General features: G+C 47.1%; 1 protein-coding gene across 7 annotated transcripts in view; it reads left to right on the forward strand.

Moving 5' to 3' along the window:
• Positions 1-18,633, forward strand: part of LOC138570219 (uncharacterized) — a 464,546-nt gene that overhangs the window by 175,264 nt on the left and 270,649 nt on the right. For all 7 annotated transcript variants that reach the window (XM_069648951.1, XM_069648950.1, XM_069648949.1 and 4 more), the window contains exon 3: positions 16,565-16,691. In XM_069648951.1, the coding sequence (XP_069505052.1) occupies positions 16,565-16,691 (127 nt within the window). The remainder of the gene's footprint in view (positions 1-16,564; positions 16,692-18,633) is intronic.

Raw genomic sequence — 18,633 nt, forward strand, 5'->3', positions numbered from 1 at the left:
CCTCTTCCCTTCTGTCAGGCTCTCCTGGACATTCTGGGGCCCTCTGTTGCCCTCTGGGACCCTCTGGCCTTTCAGCAAAGGATTTCAAGCATCAGGCAGGCAGACGGAGTCAGGTTCACAAAAGGCCTCAGATTTTATTCACGCCAGACTAACACAAACAGCATCGTTGTCACGTACACAAACCCCTCTGCCAGCTGAAAACAGAGCTTTCTTTTATATCTGTCAGAGAAAGAGGATTCAAACCCCCACCTTTTCTAAACATGTGTAGGCAAAGTTCTCTGCTGACTACATTTGTGCACAAGGCAATTATTCCTTATCTGTTTAAACCTTCAAAATGAAATACATTCTGGCACACATCCTAGGTTTTTCCCAGCCACACTACCCCAAATATGGTCATGTAGCTGTTTCCCTTGGCTAAAATTTCACACATAGCCCAATTAACTGCCTGGTTTCAGAGCGCTTATCTGGTTTTTCGCAGGGCACTGCAACCTTGAATTGTTCAACTATGGGATGACTTTGCTGCCACTGTCTACAGAGAGTCAAATACATTCTTTTACTTATATAAAGGCATTGTCAGTTAAAGGCATTGTTGGTTACATAGATGATAGAGTTCTTTTCTGTCTGGGTATGGAAAAAAGTAATCATTTTCCTAGTCAATTTTTATAATATGCATTCTGTACCTTGCCTACTTACTAAACCATGATAAAAGCATGTTTGACTTTATAAGCATAACACCCTTTAAAGTACTAATGTTTTTTAACCCTATTTTCACATATTTACAATGCTAAATCACTCCATATGATTTTCTCTGCCTGGCTTTAAGTGGGGGGGCATCCCCCTACTGCATTCAGTTGTTGGTACCTAATCTTCATTTCAGCACCTTCATTACAGGGTCTTTCTAGAATGGTAATGCTGTGTTTAGGTTGTGGTGTGTGGATGGCTTGGTCAGCTGCTAGTTCATTGTGCATGTATGTCTTAGTGCTTGCCGGCATGGTAATGCTGTTTTTGGGATGTGGTGTATGGTTGGCTTGGTCAGCTGCTAGTTAATTGTGCAGATTTCTATTGGGTCTTGCTAGAATGGTAATGCTGTGTTTAGGATGTGGTGTTTGGATAGCTTGGTCGGCTGCTAGTTCATTGTGCATGTATGTTTTAGTGCTTGCCCGCATGGTAATGCTGTGTTTGGGATGTGGTGTATGGTTGGCTTGGTCAGCTGCTAGTTAATTGTGCAGATTTCTATTGGGTCTTGCTAGAATGGTAATGCTGTGGTTGGAATGTGGTGCATGGTTGGCTTGGTCTGCTACTTGATCTTTGTGCATGTTTCTATTTGTTCTTGCCGGCATGGTAAGGCTGTGGTTAGACTGTGTTGCGTGGTTGGCTTGGTCAGTAGCAAGTTCATTGTGCATGTTTCTATCGGTTCTTGCCGGCATGGTAATGCTGAGGTTTGTGATGTGGTGTGTGGTTGGCTTTGCCAGCTGCTAGTTTATAGTGCATGTCCAGCTGCATTGCACCATAATGCTATTGAAGCCGCAGTGTCGCTGTGGCTGGGGTGTCTTTGCGTTGAGACCGCAGGCAGCTGACTGCAAATTGTGTGCCCTGAAGTTGTGCTATGGCATAGTGGAATCTGATATAGCATGACATAGCCTAGCGTCACATAATTTAGCATAACAAGGACTAGATACTGAAAAAAGACTGTTTTGAATGGATGCAAACCGAACACCGCCCTGACATGCAAGTACTGGCATTCTGATTACTTAATTAGGCTTCTTGCCAACCATGAGGATCTGTATGATTTCATCTGCTTCACTCCAAAAGCGTGTGCCCCGTGGTTAACAGAAACTATCCATCACCACCTTTGCTTGCCTTACATGGATGCACATATTCCTGGGCAATGGCAGCTGGCGGAGGCTTTTCTTTGGAAATACACTAGCAAAGTTTCAATTGCCTTCAATATGTATGCATCAGAAAAGCACTGCTGCTAACAATGAAACGTGTTAGGAAGTAATCCCCAGGCCTTTGTTAACAGTGCAGCCCTGGACACAGTGTATCCTCTGCGGCCTGTCCTGCTCACGCAAGATCTGCATAGAGAGTGGTAGAGTGGTAGAGTGGTAGAGCAGGTCCTGCTGAGCAAAGAAGTCACTGCTACTCAAAGCTGCAATTATAGGGACGGGAGCTGCATTCCCCCCTCTAGTTAACTGTCTTTCTCTGACAGTCATTAGTTGACACTTTTATTGCTCAACGTTTATTCAGGGCCTTTATTGCTTGACTTCATTGCAGAAATCATGACTCAGCCTGCTTCTTACCGCTACCTCTATCATGCGATACTGCTTATAATATCTGCAAGAAATGGCAACCTGCATACCGGGGTGTTCAAATACAGAGTGCACGTGTATTGCACATGTCAGCATCCAGAAAATGTTTAGCAAGGGAGGGTTGTCAAACTCCAGCCAGGGGGGAGGGGGAGAGGGCGTAGAAACCTGATGGGTTTTCAGGTAGCCCTCACTAGTATTCATGAGCAAAATTTGATTACATTCAAAATTATTGTATGCAAATTTATCTCATGAATATTAATGAGGGGTATCCTGAAAATCCGACATGGATCCGGCCCTCGAGGCCTGGAGTTGGACAACCCTAGAGGAGTGTGCATTATTATAAAAGAACCCACGACTGTTTGCAAAACGGATATGATAAGTCAACTAGGAGTTGTGCACAGGCGGATCTGCGTGATTTTTCCATCCCAGAAAAGTCAGTGACGGAAAAGTTTGCATGGGTAATGTACGCACCACCAAAGGTTCGTACATTACCCATGCAAACGAACACTGCAAATCACTACATACCCACACCCCCACCCACACCCACAACACCCCCACAACACACCCCCCACCCACACCCTCAACACACCCCCACCCACACTGCCAACATAAAGAAACCATACTTACCTTTTCTTCACGCTGTGTCCCTGCGGCGCTGTTTCCCTTTCACTTCCGTGATTGAGAACCGGCACTGCAGGGTCCTTTTCTTTTTTTTATGGCCAGCTGCAGGGGTTTCCCGCGCAACCCCCACTCACTATACTGCAAAGTATAGTGAGCGGGGTGTTCTGGAGGACACCCCCGCAGCCCTCATTTTATTATTATTATTTTTTTTTTAATTCTCGGGTGTGCGGCAGGGCTGTCCCGCGCAACACCCCGCTCACTATACCACATTTCTTTTTACTTACCTACAATGCATGACACCAAAGGTTCAAACTTTTGGTGTTCGGACCTTTGGTGGTAGCATTATCAGACTTTTGTACAGTCTGACCTTTTTTTTCAGTCGATTGTACAATTCCGCACAAGCAGCTTAAGAGAAGAACTTGTCTTATTTTGTGACATTATTTTGCTGTGTTGTGAAACCTTTCTATACTTACGTTTTGCACTGTACAGTGCCAGCAATCACACACAATAGGCCTGATCACTAGTTTGGTGGTATTTCCTCTCGTAATGCCACCAAACAGTATGAGAATTACCACATACAATGAATTGAAAGGTCCCCCTGATTCCGAGACGTGCAGACTCTTCATTTCGGAGTCGCATACGACCCCATGGTGATTGGTAATTACCACAAGCGTTAATGCTTTGTGTGGTGGCAATTACTCCACACAAAAGCTGGCATAAATTAAGTTTCATAACCAAAACTTGCAGTTTGGTAGAGTGGAACATCACCTGATATTTTAAAATACCAGGTGTTTGGACCACTACCACCAAATCTACAATCAGGGCCTATTCCCTTCTCAAATCTTTCCAGCAGCTCAACTCGAAATCCTCATAAGCTCATACTTTACATATGCACTCACAACACCTCACTCCAGACGTCCAGCACTCGCTTACACACCCCACAATACACTCTACAATCTCTCTCTCTCTAATATCACAATTGTTTCGGGTCAATCTTTTAGCAGGATAGGGGGTCCGCGTTCCCTGGGAGGGACTAAATGCTGCGGGAGGATAGCTCAGGGGCAATACGCTTTTCTTGAAAACAAGACGCTGCCGAGCAACACAGGTTCGAATCCCGGTCCCGCGCTTAGAAACTGCTTCCCTCTGGTTTTAAGTGCTTTAGAAGAACAATTATGAATAGAACTTGGACATGGTTTACGTGCTTTGAAACCACTACAGTGGTGAACTGGTGCAGTCTGATAATAATAAATGGTCCTTGTGACTGGGCACTCGCGAGGTCCATAGTCTGTGGCTTTGCATCGCAACTGTAGCTTAGAAAGGGGTAATTTTGGTAGAGTCATCACTTTGGTGCCAGTGGACGAGGCGATAAGAACAATTCCCAAAAGAAAGTATACAGGCCACTCTGAATTCTGGGCAATATTTTGTGAAGCTTCGTGCCGTGGAAGAGGGTGGCCAAGTTATAGGGGATTCCTGTACAAAGACCCCTTTGTTGCTGAAGCAAAGAACAGAAAACGCGGCATGGATTGACACTAAACTTGCACAAGAGGTGACATCTGGCCTAGGTGACGCTCTTTGCGTGGTTTGGTGAAACGTGTTAAGTAAATAAAGGGCCCTACGAATAGAGATGTTTATGGTTGGGTACGTGGAAAGCTAAGTCTGTGCAGGTAAACATTCATGGCAAATATCAAGGCATTTTAGGGTTTGCTTTGTAACCATAATGACCATTCATTGTATGGATTTATTTTTTTCTGGGAATTTGTATTTGGATTCTTTTACATACATTTGTATATCGCCATATAAGAGAGCTACACAAACGTTTTTGGTAAAAAAAAAAAAAAAAGTTCTCATTATAATTGCTTGCCTGGAGAATAGGATGACCAGACATCCCGGAATTGGGGCCCCTCTCCCCCGTCTCGAGAATTTTTTTATTTAAAAAACCCTTTCTCGGTTTTAGGAAAAGGGAAGACAGAGGCGGTTTTTCGCGCTCTTATACGGAAGGGGCAGAATCACAACAAGTGGAAGTATAACGGCACCGTTCCATTAAATAAGGGGGCAGGCAAGAGTGGTGAAGGTGGTGTGGCTGTGCCCAGTTTAGGCACACAGCAGTTCAATTTGCAGCCGGGTTCGAGTCCTAATTATTAAAGCTATGGGCTTTGCATAACCACCCAAATTAAACGGGACGAATGGCATTTGCCTTTCATAAAATACGCACACAGACAAAAGTAAGAGAGGATATCTTCGTCTAATAGTGTGTTTGAAAACATTAAAAGGTGTGCATTGTTAACCTCCAGGAACCAATACAATTGTTTTCCCTGAAACTCGCAGTATCGAAAAGGGACATTTCAACTTCACTTGTTTGTAATTTTCATCAGGTTATATAGGGCAGTGGTAAGGTGTCTGGCTTGCAAAACGACTGCGGTTCGAGACCCCTACTAGAAGGGCCTCATTTGCTGAAATAGGGTGGCAAGGAAGACATTTGGGGGCTCAAGGTTGGCTTCCAGAGTGGGTTTGATCAAGCAGGTTGGCAAGGTAGGCGCAGCCTTTCAGCGGGCCAAGGTCAATGGAGAAGGTTTTAATGGTGAGACTAGGACTGGGGAGCTGTGGCCTTGATAACATGGTATAGTGACGGTTGACCCAGGGGATAACATGATTACCAAAGGGGTGCCCAGGGGCCACGTGGCAGGCATTGCCGAATCTACAAAGTAAATTGGGTAAGGCATCATTCGCTAGGGTATGGCGTCTTAACAATGGAGTGGGGTACATCATTGGCACCGGGAGTGTGACGGTAACTTAACATGGCAACAAAGCCGACTCAGCCTTTACCCCTCTGGGGTCAGTAAGCAGGTTGCAGTGATCATGATTCGGGGTGTAAGTAGCATGGTCAAAATTCGGCAACGGCAGAGGAGGACGCAAGGGGCAGGAACGAGAGAAGGGGGGCAGAAGGCATAGTTGGTTTGAAGGGGTAAAACAAGGGAATAAAAGCTCAATTTAGTAAACCAAAAGGGTCCTACTCTTCTCTTGACCAGCGCCTCTTGGGAGCCTAAACGGCAGGAGTGTCTGGTGGTATCAATAAAGACAGCTTCCCCCCGAATAAACGGCGCTCTCCTGACCCAGAAACACCTGCAAAGGGCAGGCGGGGCACAGACACGAGGGGTTGGGGGAGTTGGGCCTACCTACGGGTACGTTGGTGGACAAAAGGGGGAGGCAGGTGGCTGGATACGGAGCAGTCACTGAACGGGCCGAAGGCAAAGTTGGTTTGAAGGGCTATATCAAGGGAATAAAAGCTCAACTTAGTAAACCGAAAGGGTCTTACTCTTCTCTTGACCAGCGCCTCTTGGGAGCCTAAACGTTGCCCGTCACGAACGGCGCTCTCCCAGTTGGTAACTCCTGCAAGGGCAGGCAGAGCACTCTTCTACTGGAACATAGGTACTAGATTGTTGGAGCTGTAAAAGGAAGCAGGAAAGAGGGCATTGGGCGTTATGGGTGAGGAGCTCGAAAACTGACCAGGAAGGCAAAGGGTGCACGGTGACCCTCCAACCCATCATGGGCAGCGCAATATGCCCGCTCAGGGTGGTGGCAGATTTCCTCAGGTTCAGACACCCCCCTCCCCTCGGGAGAAGAGGCTCAGCTGCTCATTCATCAAAATGGGACGGCTCTAAGCCGCTTCCAATTCAGAAGGCTTATGGAAATGGCGCTGGAAGGAATTGGGGAGACAAAGGGAGTCTTCGGGACTCACTCATTTCGGATTGGGGCAGCCACGTCTGCCGCAGCCAGTGGCATAGGGGAAGGAGCAATCAGACAGATTGGTAGATGGAGGTCTGGGTGTTTCAAGAGGTATATCAGGCCAGAAAAAATATAAATTGATATGCCAACTTTTTCTCCCCACCAGCAGCAGCCCGGAGGAAAAAGAGAACGGTCTGGGTATTAGGACACTCATTTGTGACAAGGCCGGGGGCCAGCTGGTCGGCGGAATACGAAGAATTGACAAATGACGAATTTCAAATTGAATGGCACGGGGTGCCGGGGATGAAATTGGCACAACTGCTGGGGCTGGTGCGCAGATTGCTAGGGAAACAGCAAAAGCTGGGCATTTTGGTCATACACCTGGGAGGTAACAACCTGACAAGCCGGGGAAGGGTGGCTCTGATGCGGGAAATTTCTTTTATTTATTTATTTATATTTATATAGCGCGCAGACAGCCCAGGGGCATTGTGGCGCTGTTACTTGCAGGAACTTAGTTACAGGGGGTACAGGATTGGTAGCAGTCGTTGGCACATTATGATTGCTACAAGCAGATTAGTCATTACAGCTCATGCATCTTTGGTTATTGCATTACAGACAGTTTATTGGCAAACATGGTGCTGCGAGAGACCTTATGTGAAGAGGATGGTTTTCATAAGTTTCCAGAAGGCAATGAGGGAGGGCTCACCTTGGATTGTGGGAGGTAGGGCATTCCAGTGTGATTGTGCGAGATAAGGGAAGCTGGATCCTCCAGCTCCGGCTTTTTTTACTAGTGGCACACAGAGCATGTTGGTGTATGGTGACCTGGTTGGCCTTGTGGAGGAGACGGGGTGGATTCTTTGTGAGAGGTAGACCGGGGCGGTGAGGTGGATGCACTTGTGGGTCAGTGTCAGAGCTTTGAAGATGATTCTTGCCTTTATTGGTAGCCAATGGGCTAATTTTCTGGCCTCAGAGATGTGTTCTCTTTTTGTGATACCTTGGGCAGCGCGGAGGGCATTGTTCTGTATGATTTGTAGCCTTTCCAGGTGTTTGTTGGAGGTTCCTAGGAAGAGTACATTTCAGTAATCTAGCCTGGAGACGGTGATTGCTCTGGCTATGTTTGTGCAGTTCTCTTTGGAGAGGAAGGGTCTGACTGCGTTAATTAGTTTGGCGTGGTACGGAGCTGAGGAGGCTATTGCGTTGACTTGTCTGTCCATGGAGAGGTTGGAATCCAAGTAGACACCAAGAGTTTTGACCAAGTCTGATACAGGTATTTTAATGGAGTCAATGGTGAAATGACTGAATTGAGAGCCTAGATTTTTTAGTGTGTCGGGGGAAACTACCAGGAGGAGTTTGGTCTTGTCGGAGTTGAGGCATATTCCATTGTCTGCCATCCAGGCTTGGATGGTGTTGTAGAGGTTGTTGAGGGTCAGTAAGTCGGTGTCATAGTTGCCAGTGAGGGTGAGGAGGATCTGGGTATCGTCAGCATAGTTGGTGTAGGAGATACCCATGGCGTCAAGGATTAGGAAGAGGGGTCGTGTGAAGATGTTGTAGAGAGTGGGGGAGAGGCAGGAGCCTTGGGGCACACCACAGAGGATGATGGTGGGTGAGGCGGAGGCTAAGTCAGAGAATACTTGCATGGGTCTGTCTTGTAGGAAGGACATGATCCATGCTGTGGCCTCAGGGGAGAATTTAGCGGTGGCAGAGAGGTGGTGGCATAGGACGTCATGGTCTACGAGGTCAAAGGCCGCTGATAGGTCGAGAAGTAGGAGAAGTGCTGGTTTGCCCATGTCTCTGGCGTCGTCCATATGGTTTTTCAAATCAAGTAGCGCGGTTTCAGTCCCGTGTTTGGGGTGGAAGCCAGATTGTCGGAGACCTAAGAGTTTATTCTCTTCAATGAAGTGCTGAACCTGCAGATAGGCTGCTTTGTCCAGTATTTTGAAGAGGAATGGGACAGTGGTGATGGGTCTATAGTTGTTAGGGGAGCTGGGGTCAAGAGTTGTTTTTTTAATAGAGGGTGGATCCAGGCTTCCTTGAGGGAGGCGGGGACTTTCCCCGTGGCAAAGGAGGCATTGACAAAGGCTGTCAGGAAAGGAGCTAGTGCTTCAGTGCAGTCCTTGATGAGGGTAGCTGGGCATGCATCACCTTTACAGTTAGAAGGTTTGATATTCCTCATTATGTTGATGTCTTTTTGCTGTATGGGTTTGAAGGTGAAAGGTTGGGGGGTCAGAGGCTGGCGGGGGGACAGCGATGTGTGTGTTGGGCATGGCTTGTTTAGTGGCTAGTATTTTCTTTTGGAAGAGGTTCAGTTTGGCTTGCATGGCAGTTTGTATTTCGTTGCACCAGGCTTTGTCTTTGGTGAAATTCTGGGGGGCGGGAGTGGGCGTCTCTAGCTCCCTGAAGATAGCAAAGATTTCTTTAGTGCTAGATTGGGCCTCCGAGATTCTGGATTCGAAAGATTTAGCCTTTGCTTGGGTGATTGCGTTTTTGTATTTGGTAGAGAGGGCTTTGAAGATCATCTTATCTTTGTCCTAGTGGGATGTTTGCCATTGTGTGAGTGCAACCTTTTTCTCGTTGCGGAGTGTGAGAAGGTCTGGGGTGAACCAGGAGTTGGAGTGGGTGGTGGGTTTGGCTTTGCGAGGTTTCAGTGGGGAACTGGAGTTGATGGCTCCTTTGATGGCACTGTCATATGCTGTTGCAAGTATTTCTGGGTCTGTGGAGAAGGGAGGTCTGAAGGCTGGGCCTTAGAGGAAAGGCAGTAGCGTGTAGCAGTAGTAGTGAGCTGATGGGAGCTTCTTGCGAGGCAGGGTGGCAGAGTTTGGGGTGCCGGGGTGGAGGGGCTGGTGGTGGGGATGCTGAAGGTGATGATATGGTGGTCAGACCACGGGGTGGGCGTGTTACCAGTGATGGTGAGTGGACAGTTGTGCTGTGCAATCCAGTCGAGAGTTCGTCCCTGGGTGTGGCTAGGGCTGAAAATTGTGTTTTTATAGCCTAGTGCCTTGAGGGCTGAGTCAAGGGATTTAGCTGCTGAGTCCTTGCAGTCAAGGAGGCCTAAGTTGACGTCCCCAAGGAGAATGGCTTTAGAGTTCTTTTTAAGGTTGTCTAAAAGGAGGTGGATGAGAGAGGCTTGAAAGTCACCTGTTGGGCCTGGAGGGCGATACACAATGTGAACAGCAATGGTACAGTGGGGAGAAAGGTTGATTTTGACTTGGAGGTAGTCACTGTTGTTGTGCAGGGCTCTCTACAGGAATTGGCAGGGCAATTGGGGGAAACAGAAATCATTTGGTCAGAGATAATCCCAGGGCCAGAATGGAGGGGCGCGGATAATCATGCAGCCGTGGAGAGGTCTAGAAGAAAGCTCAATGGGGCAATGGCAACATTCTGAAGGGGCAGGGGTTTTGGCCAGATCAGGCACGGCTTGATTAATTTAAACTCCCCAAAGTATTTTCTGGAAGATGGGGTACATTTGTCACCACTGGGGTTGGAGCTATTCTTCTGGAACCTTTGCACAAAAATCCTAGAAAGGTAAGGAAGGAAGCAGGGGGGAGCCATGGTGGGCGGTAACCCGTCTGTGGCGTGGCCGTATTTGGCCAACCAAACACAAGAGACAGACTCCGGATGAGCCAGGAGAAAGCTGGAAGGGTTTGCAAAGGTAGCTGGCGCCCCTCTCTCGATAGAACAAGGCTTAATAACCTGTTCAGTGGTTATTAACCACTTGAGAGTTCGCAGCCACTGCTTTTTCTCACTGTGCTTTTCACAGATGGGAAATATCCATTTGCATATCAGTCTTTGTCCTGCCCAGGGGCAGTCCAGCACCGAAATGCAATGGCAATTCCAACCTGAACGAGAGTACCACCAGCAACCCCATACACGTGTTTCACCCTTGTTAGGGATCATCAGTGAGGTGAAGCTGATGCCTCTCTAAGCACAGTGAGAGGGAGACCACGTCTGGTTGCCCCCAGGAGACCTAGGGTTACCAATCCCAGATTCCTTGAAATTTGGTTTGCAAAGGTAGCGGGCGCCCCTCTCTCGATAGAACAAGGCTTGATAACCTGTTCAGTGGCTATTAACCACTTGAGAGTTCGCAGCCACTGCTTTTTCTCACTGTGCCTTTCACAGATGGGAAATATCCATTTGCATATCAGTCTTTGTCCTGCCCAGGGGCAGTCCAGCACCGAAATGCAATGGCAATTCCAACCTGAACGAGAGTACCACCAGCAACCCCATACACGTGTTTCACCCTTGTTAGGGATCATCAGTGAGGTGAAGCTGATGCCTCTCTAAGCACAGTGAGAGGGAGACCACGTCTGGTTGCCCCCAGGAGACCTAGGGTTACCAATCCCAGATTCCTTGAAATTTGGTTTGCAAAGGTAGCGGGCGCCCCTCTCTCGATAGAACAAGGCTTGATAACCTGTTCAGTGGTTATTAACCACTTGAGAGTTCGCAGCCACTGCTTTTTCTCACTGTGCCTTTCACAGATGGGAAATATCCATTTGCATATCAGTCTTTGTCCTGCCCAGGGGCAGTCCAGCACCGAAATGCAATGGTAATTCCAACCTGAACGAGAGTACCACCAGCAACCCCATACACGTGTTTCACCCTTGTTGGGGATCATCAGTGAGGTGAAGCTGATGTCTTGCTAAGCAAAGTGAGAGGGAGACCACGTCTGGTTGCCCCCAGGAGACCTAGGGTTACCAATCCCAGGTTCCTTGAAATTTGGTTTGCAAATGTAGCGGGTACCCCTCTCTCGTAGAACAAGGCTTGATAACCTGTTCAGTGGTTATTAACCACTTGAGAGTTCGCAGCCACTGCTTTTTCTCACTGTGCCTTTCACAGATGGGAAATATCCATTTGCATATCAGTCTTTGTCCTGCCCAGGGGCAGTCCAGCACCGAAATGCAATGGCAATTCCAACCTGAACGAGAGTACCACCAGCAAGAAAGCTGGAAGGGTCTTCGCTCTTCTCAGACCAGCGCCCCTTGGGAGCCTAAACGGCAGGGGCATCTGGGGAGAATAACAAGGGCTCAGCTTCCCCCAAGGAAACAGCACTCTCCCCGCCCACGAACACCTGCATGGGCAGGCGAGGCTCAGGCGCAAAGGGTTGGGAGAGTTGGGGCCTATGATGGACTGTTGGAAGGAAAGGGGGAAGCAGGTTTTTGTACACAGAGCAGTCGCCGCATCTTCAGAATTATTTCCACTAATATGTGCAATGTGTTGTTATGATATTGTGGAAAATAAATCTGCAGCCTTTTTATGCCGAAAAACAAAGCAAGACTCATGTTACACTTTTCTGGGGGGAAAAAGAGGAATGAGTTATTGGTAAGTAATGGGTCCAAAATGGACGGATGCACGGGTTATGAAGGTGATGATGAAAAACCCCAAAATGGAGGAGGCACCCTGATAAACCGGGCGGTGTCCTCCTCCTAAAACTCCCCCTCCCTCCTCCACAGGATGGAGGGGAGGTGCCCGCCAAAGCGCGGCAAAGCAGGGGAAAGCCTGAGAAACGGCGCAGCGCGCCAAAAAAAAAAAAGCCAGCGAAGGGGGCAACAATGGAAAGGGGAGGGGCTACCCCCTTTATAGTGAGTGGGCTTCCCACTGCAGGCAGCATCCATCCTTGGCAGTGGGACGCCCGCCTGCCAACAGAGGACTTTGTTTTTCACCCACCCACCCTACAAGCAGGACAAGCAAGGAGGCCTGATTGCCGATGTCGCAGGACGACAGGCGGTGTGGCGGTGTTTGGGCAACCAAACACAAGAGACAGACTCCGGATGAGCCAGGAGAAAGCTGGAAGGGTCTTCGCTCTTCTCATACCAGTGCCCCTTGGGAGCCTAAACGGCAGGGGCATCTGGGGGGAACAACAAGGGCTCAGCTTCCCCCAAGAAAACAGCACTCTCCCCACCCACGTACACCTGCATGGGCAGGCGAGGCTCAGGCGCAAAGGGTTGGGAGAGTTGGGGCCTATGATGGACTGTTGGAAGGAAAGGGGGGAGCAGGTTTTTGTACACGGAGCAGTCGCCGCCTCTTCAGAATTATTTCCACTAATGTGTGCAGTGTGTTGTTATGATATTGTGGAAAATAAATCTGCAGCCTTTTTATGCCAAAAAACAAAGCAAGACTCATGTTACACTTTTCTGGGGGGAAAAAGAGGAATGAGTTATTGCTATGTAATGGGTCCAAAATGGACGGATGCACGGTTATGAAGGTGACGATGAAAAACCCCAAAATGGCAAAATGGAGGAGGCACCCTGATAAACCGGGCGGTGTCCTCCTCCTAAAACTCCCCCTCCCTCCTCCACAGGATGGAGGGGAGGTGCCCGCCGAAGCGCGGCAAAGCAGGGGAAAGCCCGTGAAACGGCGCAGCGCGCCAAAAAAAAAAAAAGCCAGCGAAGGGGGCAATAATGGAAAGGGGAGGGGCTACCCCCTTTCTAGTGAGTGGGCTTCCCACTGCAGGCAGCATCCATCCTTGGCAGTGGGACGCCCGCCTGCCAACAGAGGACTTCGTTTTTCACCCACCCACCCTACAAGCAGGACAAGCAAGGAGGCCTGATCGCCGATGTCACAGGACGACAGGCGGTGTGGCGGTGTTTGGGCAACCAAACACAAGAGACAGACTCCGGATGAGCCAGGAGAAAGTTGGAAGGGTCTTCGCTCTTCTCAGACCAGTGCCCCTTGGGAGCCTAAACGGCAGGGGCATCTGGGGGGAACAACAAGGGCTCAGCTTCCCCCAAGGAAACAGCACTCTCCCCGCCCACGTACACCTGCATGGGCAGGCGAGGCTCAGGCGCAAAGGGTTGGGAGAGTTGGGGCCTATGATGGACTGTTGGAAGGAAAGGGGGAAGCAGCTTTGTGTACACGTAGCAGTCGCCGCATCTTCAGAATTATTTCCACTAATATGTGCAGTGTGTTGTTATGATATTGTGGAAAATAAATCTGTGGCCTTTTTATGCCAAAAAACAAAGCAAGACTCATGTTACACTTTTCTGGGGAGAAAAAGAGGAATGAGTTATTGCTATGTAATGGGTCCAAAATGGACAGATGCATGGGTTATAGGAAAAGGGAAGACAGACGTGGTTTTTCGGTTAATGGGAGGATGACATCTTCACGAGTAACAATAAAAACTAAATTAACAGCATAACACCATCTAAATTCTGACATCGCTTGATGGATTTGAACCGCCAACGTCAGTGGTGAAAATGGAAAAACATTGGTGGGGGATCCCACGAGGGCCGGGGTGAGAGCTGAGTTTGGGGAGGCGTAGCCCGAGGAGGTGGGGCTTAGGGTGGGGAGCTGGCAGTTGACCTCCGATCAAAGGAAATGTCTAAAATAATAGTTTAAAACGGCGCTATTTCTTTCATGCTGCTTCTTTTCCAAAATATATATGAATTCCACTGTAAACCACTTCCATGGCATTGGTGATGAGTTACTTCACTGTGCGGATAATAGTTTTGACCAGTGTTGCTGAGTAAATATTCTTTAAAATGCACAATTTTCATCCCATTTTATTTAAAAAATACTCTCTCTTTTGTACTATTCAAACAGGATGATTTCTGTTCGTCATAGGCAACGTTTTCTTTTACTTGAACCACACCCGGCACAGCTCCTGCAGCTCCCCTCTGAAAGAGGTTGGGTGGCTGCATCGTGTGGGATAGTTTCAATGTTAAGAGGGGTATTTATTTATTCATGCAATGTTTGTCGGATACCTGTATATTTATTTATTTATTCAATGTTTGTCAGATACAGATATCCGACAAACATTGCATAACTAAATAATCCGGGTCCATGTATCCGACAAACATTGCATAAATAAATAAATAAACTAGGTCTGGCTGAGGACCGGGTCGTGGCTGAGGACTGTAACTTCCTCTGGTGACCCCTTGCACAGGGTCACCAGAGGAAGTTACAGTTTGCTCGCAGGCGCTTTCGTTTTTTCCCCCAGCGCTGACTCTGGCCGGATCCCGAGATCCGGCTTCATATCTGGTGCTGGATCTCAGATCCAGCGGGAGCCAGCCCAATCGCCAGCGCTGACCAACCTTGCAGGTACCAGCTACGTGTATTAACTGACTGTGCCACAGAGACAGGCATGGAAATGCATGAACATCAAGGACTTTCAAATCATTTACAGAAAAGGCTCCTTTTTAATTAGCATGCTAACATTCACGCAAGGCCATTTCCGCTAACGAGCTCCACGTGACCCTGCTCCACGCAGTAGTTGAGAACAACTGACAGCGCCTTGTAAGTATGCAGAGCAGCACAACAGATGTTTCTTGCTCCTGAAAAATGTTCTTTGTCTTGTAGGGTAGTTTTATTTTGTACATAATTCTATTATCCCAAGACAAACTGCTCTCAAAGATACAGTCGACAAGATATTTCACCCTCATCACTTTGCTTTATGATTGGAGCACTGGGGTATTGAGTAATGCATTGTGGGAAGTAAAATGACCTCAAACGCATGCTGATATATGCAAAGCTATTAGCTTTAGCCTTAGCTGCATCCCTGAGAGCTGTGTGTCTTTGCTTGATATAGCTATGCATTCAATAGCAGGGCCCTATAAGACAAATTACCTGTGGCAAAAAGTATGCCTTTACGCTAGTTTGCATACCCACAATGCATTGCCCAGGTGCTCGAACTGGAAGTGAGATTCCAGTGGTGTCTACTGGGTTGCGCGGTGGCATTTGTGATTTCATGAGCCGAAATTGCCTATAATACTCTCACATTTCAAGTACCAGGGTTTTTCATGATTTTTTTAAATTCATCATAACATTGATGTTTGCTAAATTAATATATATATATTTTTTTTTCTCCTCACTGAAAAACTACTTTAATACTTAGATACTGAATGAAAATACACCGCCATTGATACAGAGATGTCAAGTTTTGATTTTGCCAGAATTCTGGAAGCTTTCGTGGACAAGGTCAAACATTAAAGAGAAACATTTTCTCGCATTTTCCTTTGATGTGTCATTTTAATTTAACTGTGGTGTCCCTGCTACTGCAACACCAGCCTGGTGGGTTTCAGATAATCTGTATACAAATACATTTAAGGAAACTCGCGACCAACTACAGGAAAAACTAGGGTACTGCAGCTGCAAGTTCACACGGATAATTCACAAAGACTCGGGCATCCCAAATAAAGCAAAGGATACTCACTTTCAATGCTCGGTTCTCTGATATGGCATCTCACTCGCAAAGATTATCTGCGCATTTCATGAGGCCCTGCTACAGGGCAAGCTATGTCCTGAGCGGTCCGCATCTATACATTAGTATGTGGTCTGGACTAGCAATGCGCTTCTCCATTAAAGGGCCTGTCGTTGTGGAGTGTTTGAAAATAAAAATTCTATTCCTGTTTGAGGGATAGAAATTCAAGTGAAATGGTGGAGGTTCAAGCCACTGCTATCCCAATTTATTAAAACAAACGCGCAGAAGGGTCCGAAATGACACTTTCATGCATTGCAAATTCCATGGCATCAGTTTCAAACAAGTGTATGGAGAAACGTCACATTTCCTTGAATGTTACAGCTCATTCAACGTGTGAACAGGGATGCACATGTCCATGTATGCATGCATGCAGAAAGGCATGTACATGTGTTTATCTATGAAGCACACGCTCAGGGGACATTTGTGAATATGATGCATCTTTGTATGGCGGAAAACATGCCCAGAGACTCATTCACACATGTACACGCAGTCAACATGATATGCTGCCAACTAAAACCAGTGCACCCCCAAGGAAGGGGAGATGATAGTAAGCAGAGCATGCATTACCCTCACACTAGAGCCCACGTGCGTTCCTTTATGTGTGTGTCTGTTTCTCTTTCTGTCTGTGATTGCGCCATGGGTACCATAACCAGAGCTTCCCCAAATGTGACTGCACAGAACAAAGATAAAGCATCTCACCCTATTGTGTCTGCACCAGGTGATAAAGTTCTCGGGAGGGACACTGTCCTGAGGCAGCTCAAGGTTCGCACCTCCCTGAAAAATGACGGCAGCTGGATCCAGAGGCAGAACTCAGAGGAAGAGCAGGACAGCATCACTGAGACAACGTAAGTATCTTGTGTGGTTTATAGCATCCAAAAAAGGACTCCAGGAGAGTGCTAGGACTACTCAAACGTACCTAGCTATGCTTTAGGATTGGAAGAAATTTGCTACTTGGGAAAGGGGGATTGAGGGTGGGGTGTGTGTGTGTGTGTGTGTGTGTATGTGTGTGCGTGCGTGCGTGCGTGTGTGTGTGTGTGCGTGCGTGTGTGCGCGCGCGGCGCACGCGCGCGTCTATCTCTATCATTAGGGCAATGTCCTGTACCTCGTATTGGGCTTGTTGAAATTATGTAGCAGTATCTATACAGTCGTATACATTTTATCACTGTGATGTAAATTGTAAATAACAAATTGTTGATTAAAGCATACATAGATACGTATGCAGCTAACTGGTTCAATTTCTATGAAACTGGAGTATCTTCAGTGGTGGCATCAAATGGAACTAAATACAATTCTTCTTTTATAGCACACTAAATGCGTGCTGCATCCTTGAGCCCACAGCTCATGTGATGTTGAAAATGTTTCGGCCAAGTTTTCTTCATGTGACCTGCCTTCCTCAGGACAACGAATAGACCATTTCACAGTTCTGCACTAAAACAGCCGACCCACGGCTAATGTTTATGTACAGTTTAGTGCCGGGGGTGTCTTTGGTGTATGTAAATATATGTGCAAATGCCACCTAGGAAAACCCTGAATCAACTAATAATCAATAGAAAAATAACAATTAAAAAAGAATGAAAATAATAATAACCACATAAGTGATCATTAATACAGCTACAAAATCCAATATGCCTTTTAAAAACATGTTCAGGCATATTCTCCTGAACCATAAACATGGTTAAAGCCCCATATTCCCAACATCTTACTGTCAGACCCTTGGATCAGAAACACCACCTCCTGCATAAATAACAAATATATATTAACATGAAGTCTCCCATTCACAAACCAACCGAGGCAGATCCTGTTTAGCTTCACAAGGCAAGGGAGAGTCAGAAAATTATTAGTAGCATTCAAGGTGCTAGGATGAAGCACTGATCGTACTCAGCTGTTCAGCCACTCTGCACGGGCTCAACCCTGTCACCCCACAAACTTTGGGTGATGGATCAATGGATAAAATTAGCACAAGATGGCGACTTCGAACTTGTGACTTTCGCATGTGTAAATGTGAGAAAGTCAGTAAGGTAAGACGCATAGGAAAGATTTTGAGGATCGATCGAAATATGCTAAAAAAGGCATGCCATATCAATTGGGCCAACACAAATTCTGAGCCAACTTCACCTTTAAGCACCCTAAAAATGGCAAATTATTGGTAAATTAACGCACACTACTGCGCTATGATGAAAGAGAGTATTTATAGAGTGTTCCACCCCAGAGAGTGGGACCAAACAGGAAGGGTCTGTTGAAAGAGTTGCAGTAGCCCAGCCAGAATGTGGACACCAGGACAACAAAAGGGATTTTTGGGAGGACATCTAATGATGACTTGACTCTGAAACATCTCTGATAGAAGGTGAGCTTTGTGTTTGGCAGTAGTGTTTACCTGGGTAGTAATGGACAGGTCACTATCAAGTAGTGCATGGAGAAAAGGCTCTCCTATCTAACCATTGGGACAAGGACCATATCTTGCCATGCATGTATATATGGGGTGACTCACGATGAGTGTTTCCAAGATGGAGGACTCTGTGAATGTAGCAATGCCTGGTCCTGGCAAGACACCACCGTTTATTTAGATGATGCAGATAGGAAAGGGTGCAGCCTGCCCTGGTGGGTGGGATAGATCCATAAGAATGCGAAGGAGGTAAGGGCAGAAAATGTAGCCTCAATACGCTCAACGGTGTTGAACGCTGCTGCGTAGATAGCATTGAGTTCCATCTGTGTGCATGTGTGTGCTATATGAAGTCAGGCATTACAGGCATGTTGTGTGAAGTCTGCCTAAGAGCATGTACTTAAATG

This window comes from Ambystoma mexicanum, chromosome 2q, assembly GCF_040938575.1.
Source record: "Ambystoma mexicanum isolate Mex_15411 chromosome 2q, UKY_AmexF1_1, whole genome shotgun sequence".
Lineage (NCBI taxonomy): Eukaryota > Metazoa > Chordata > Amphibia > Caudata > Ambystomatidae > Ambystoma > Ambystoma mexicanum.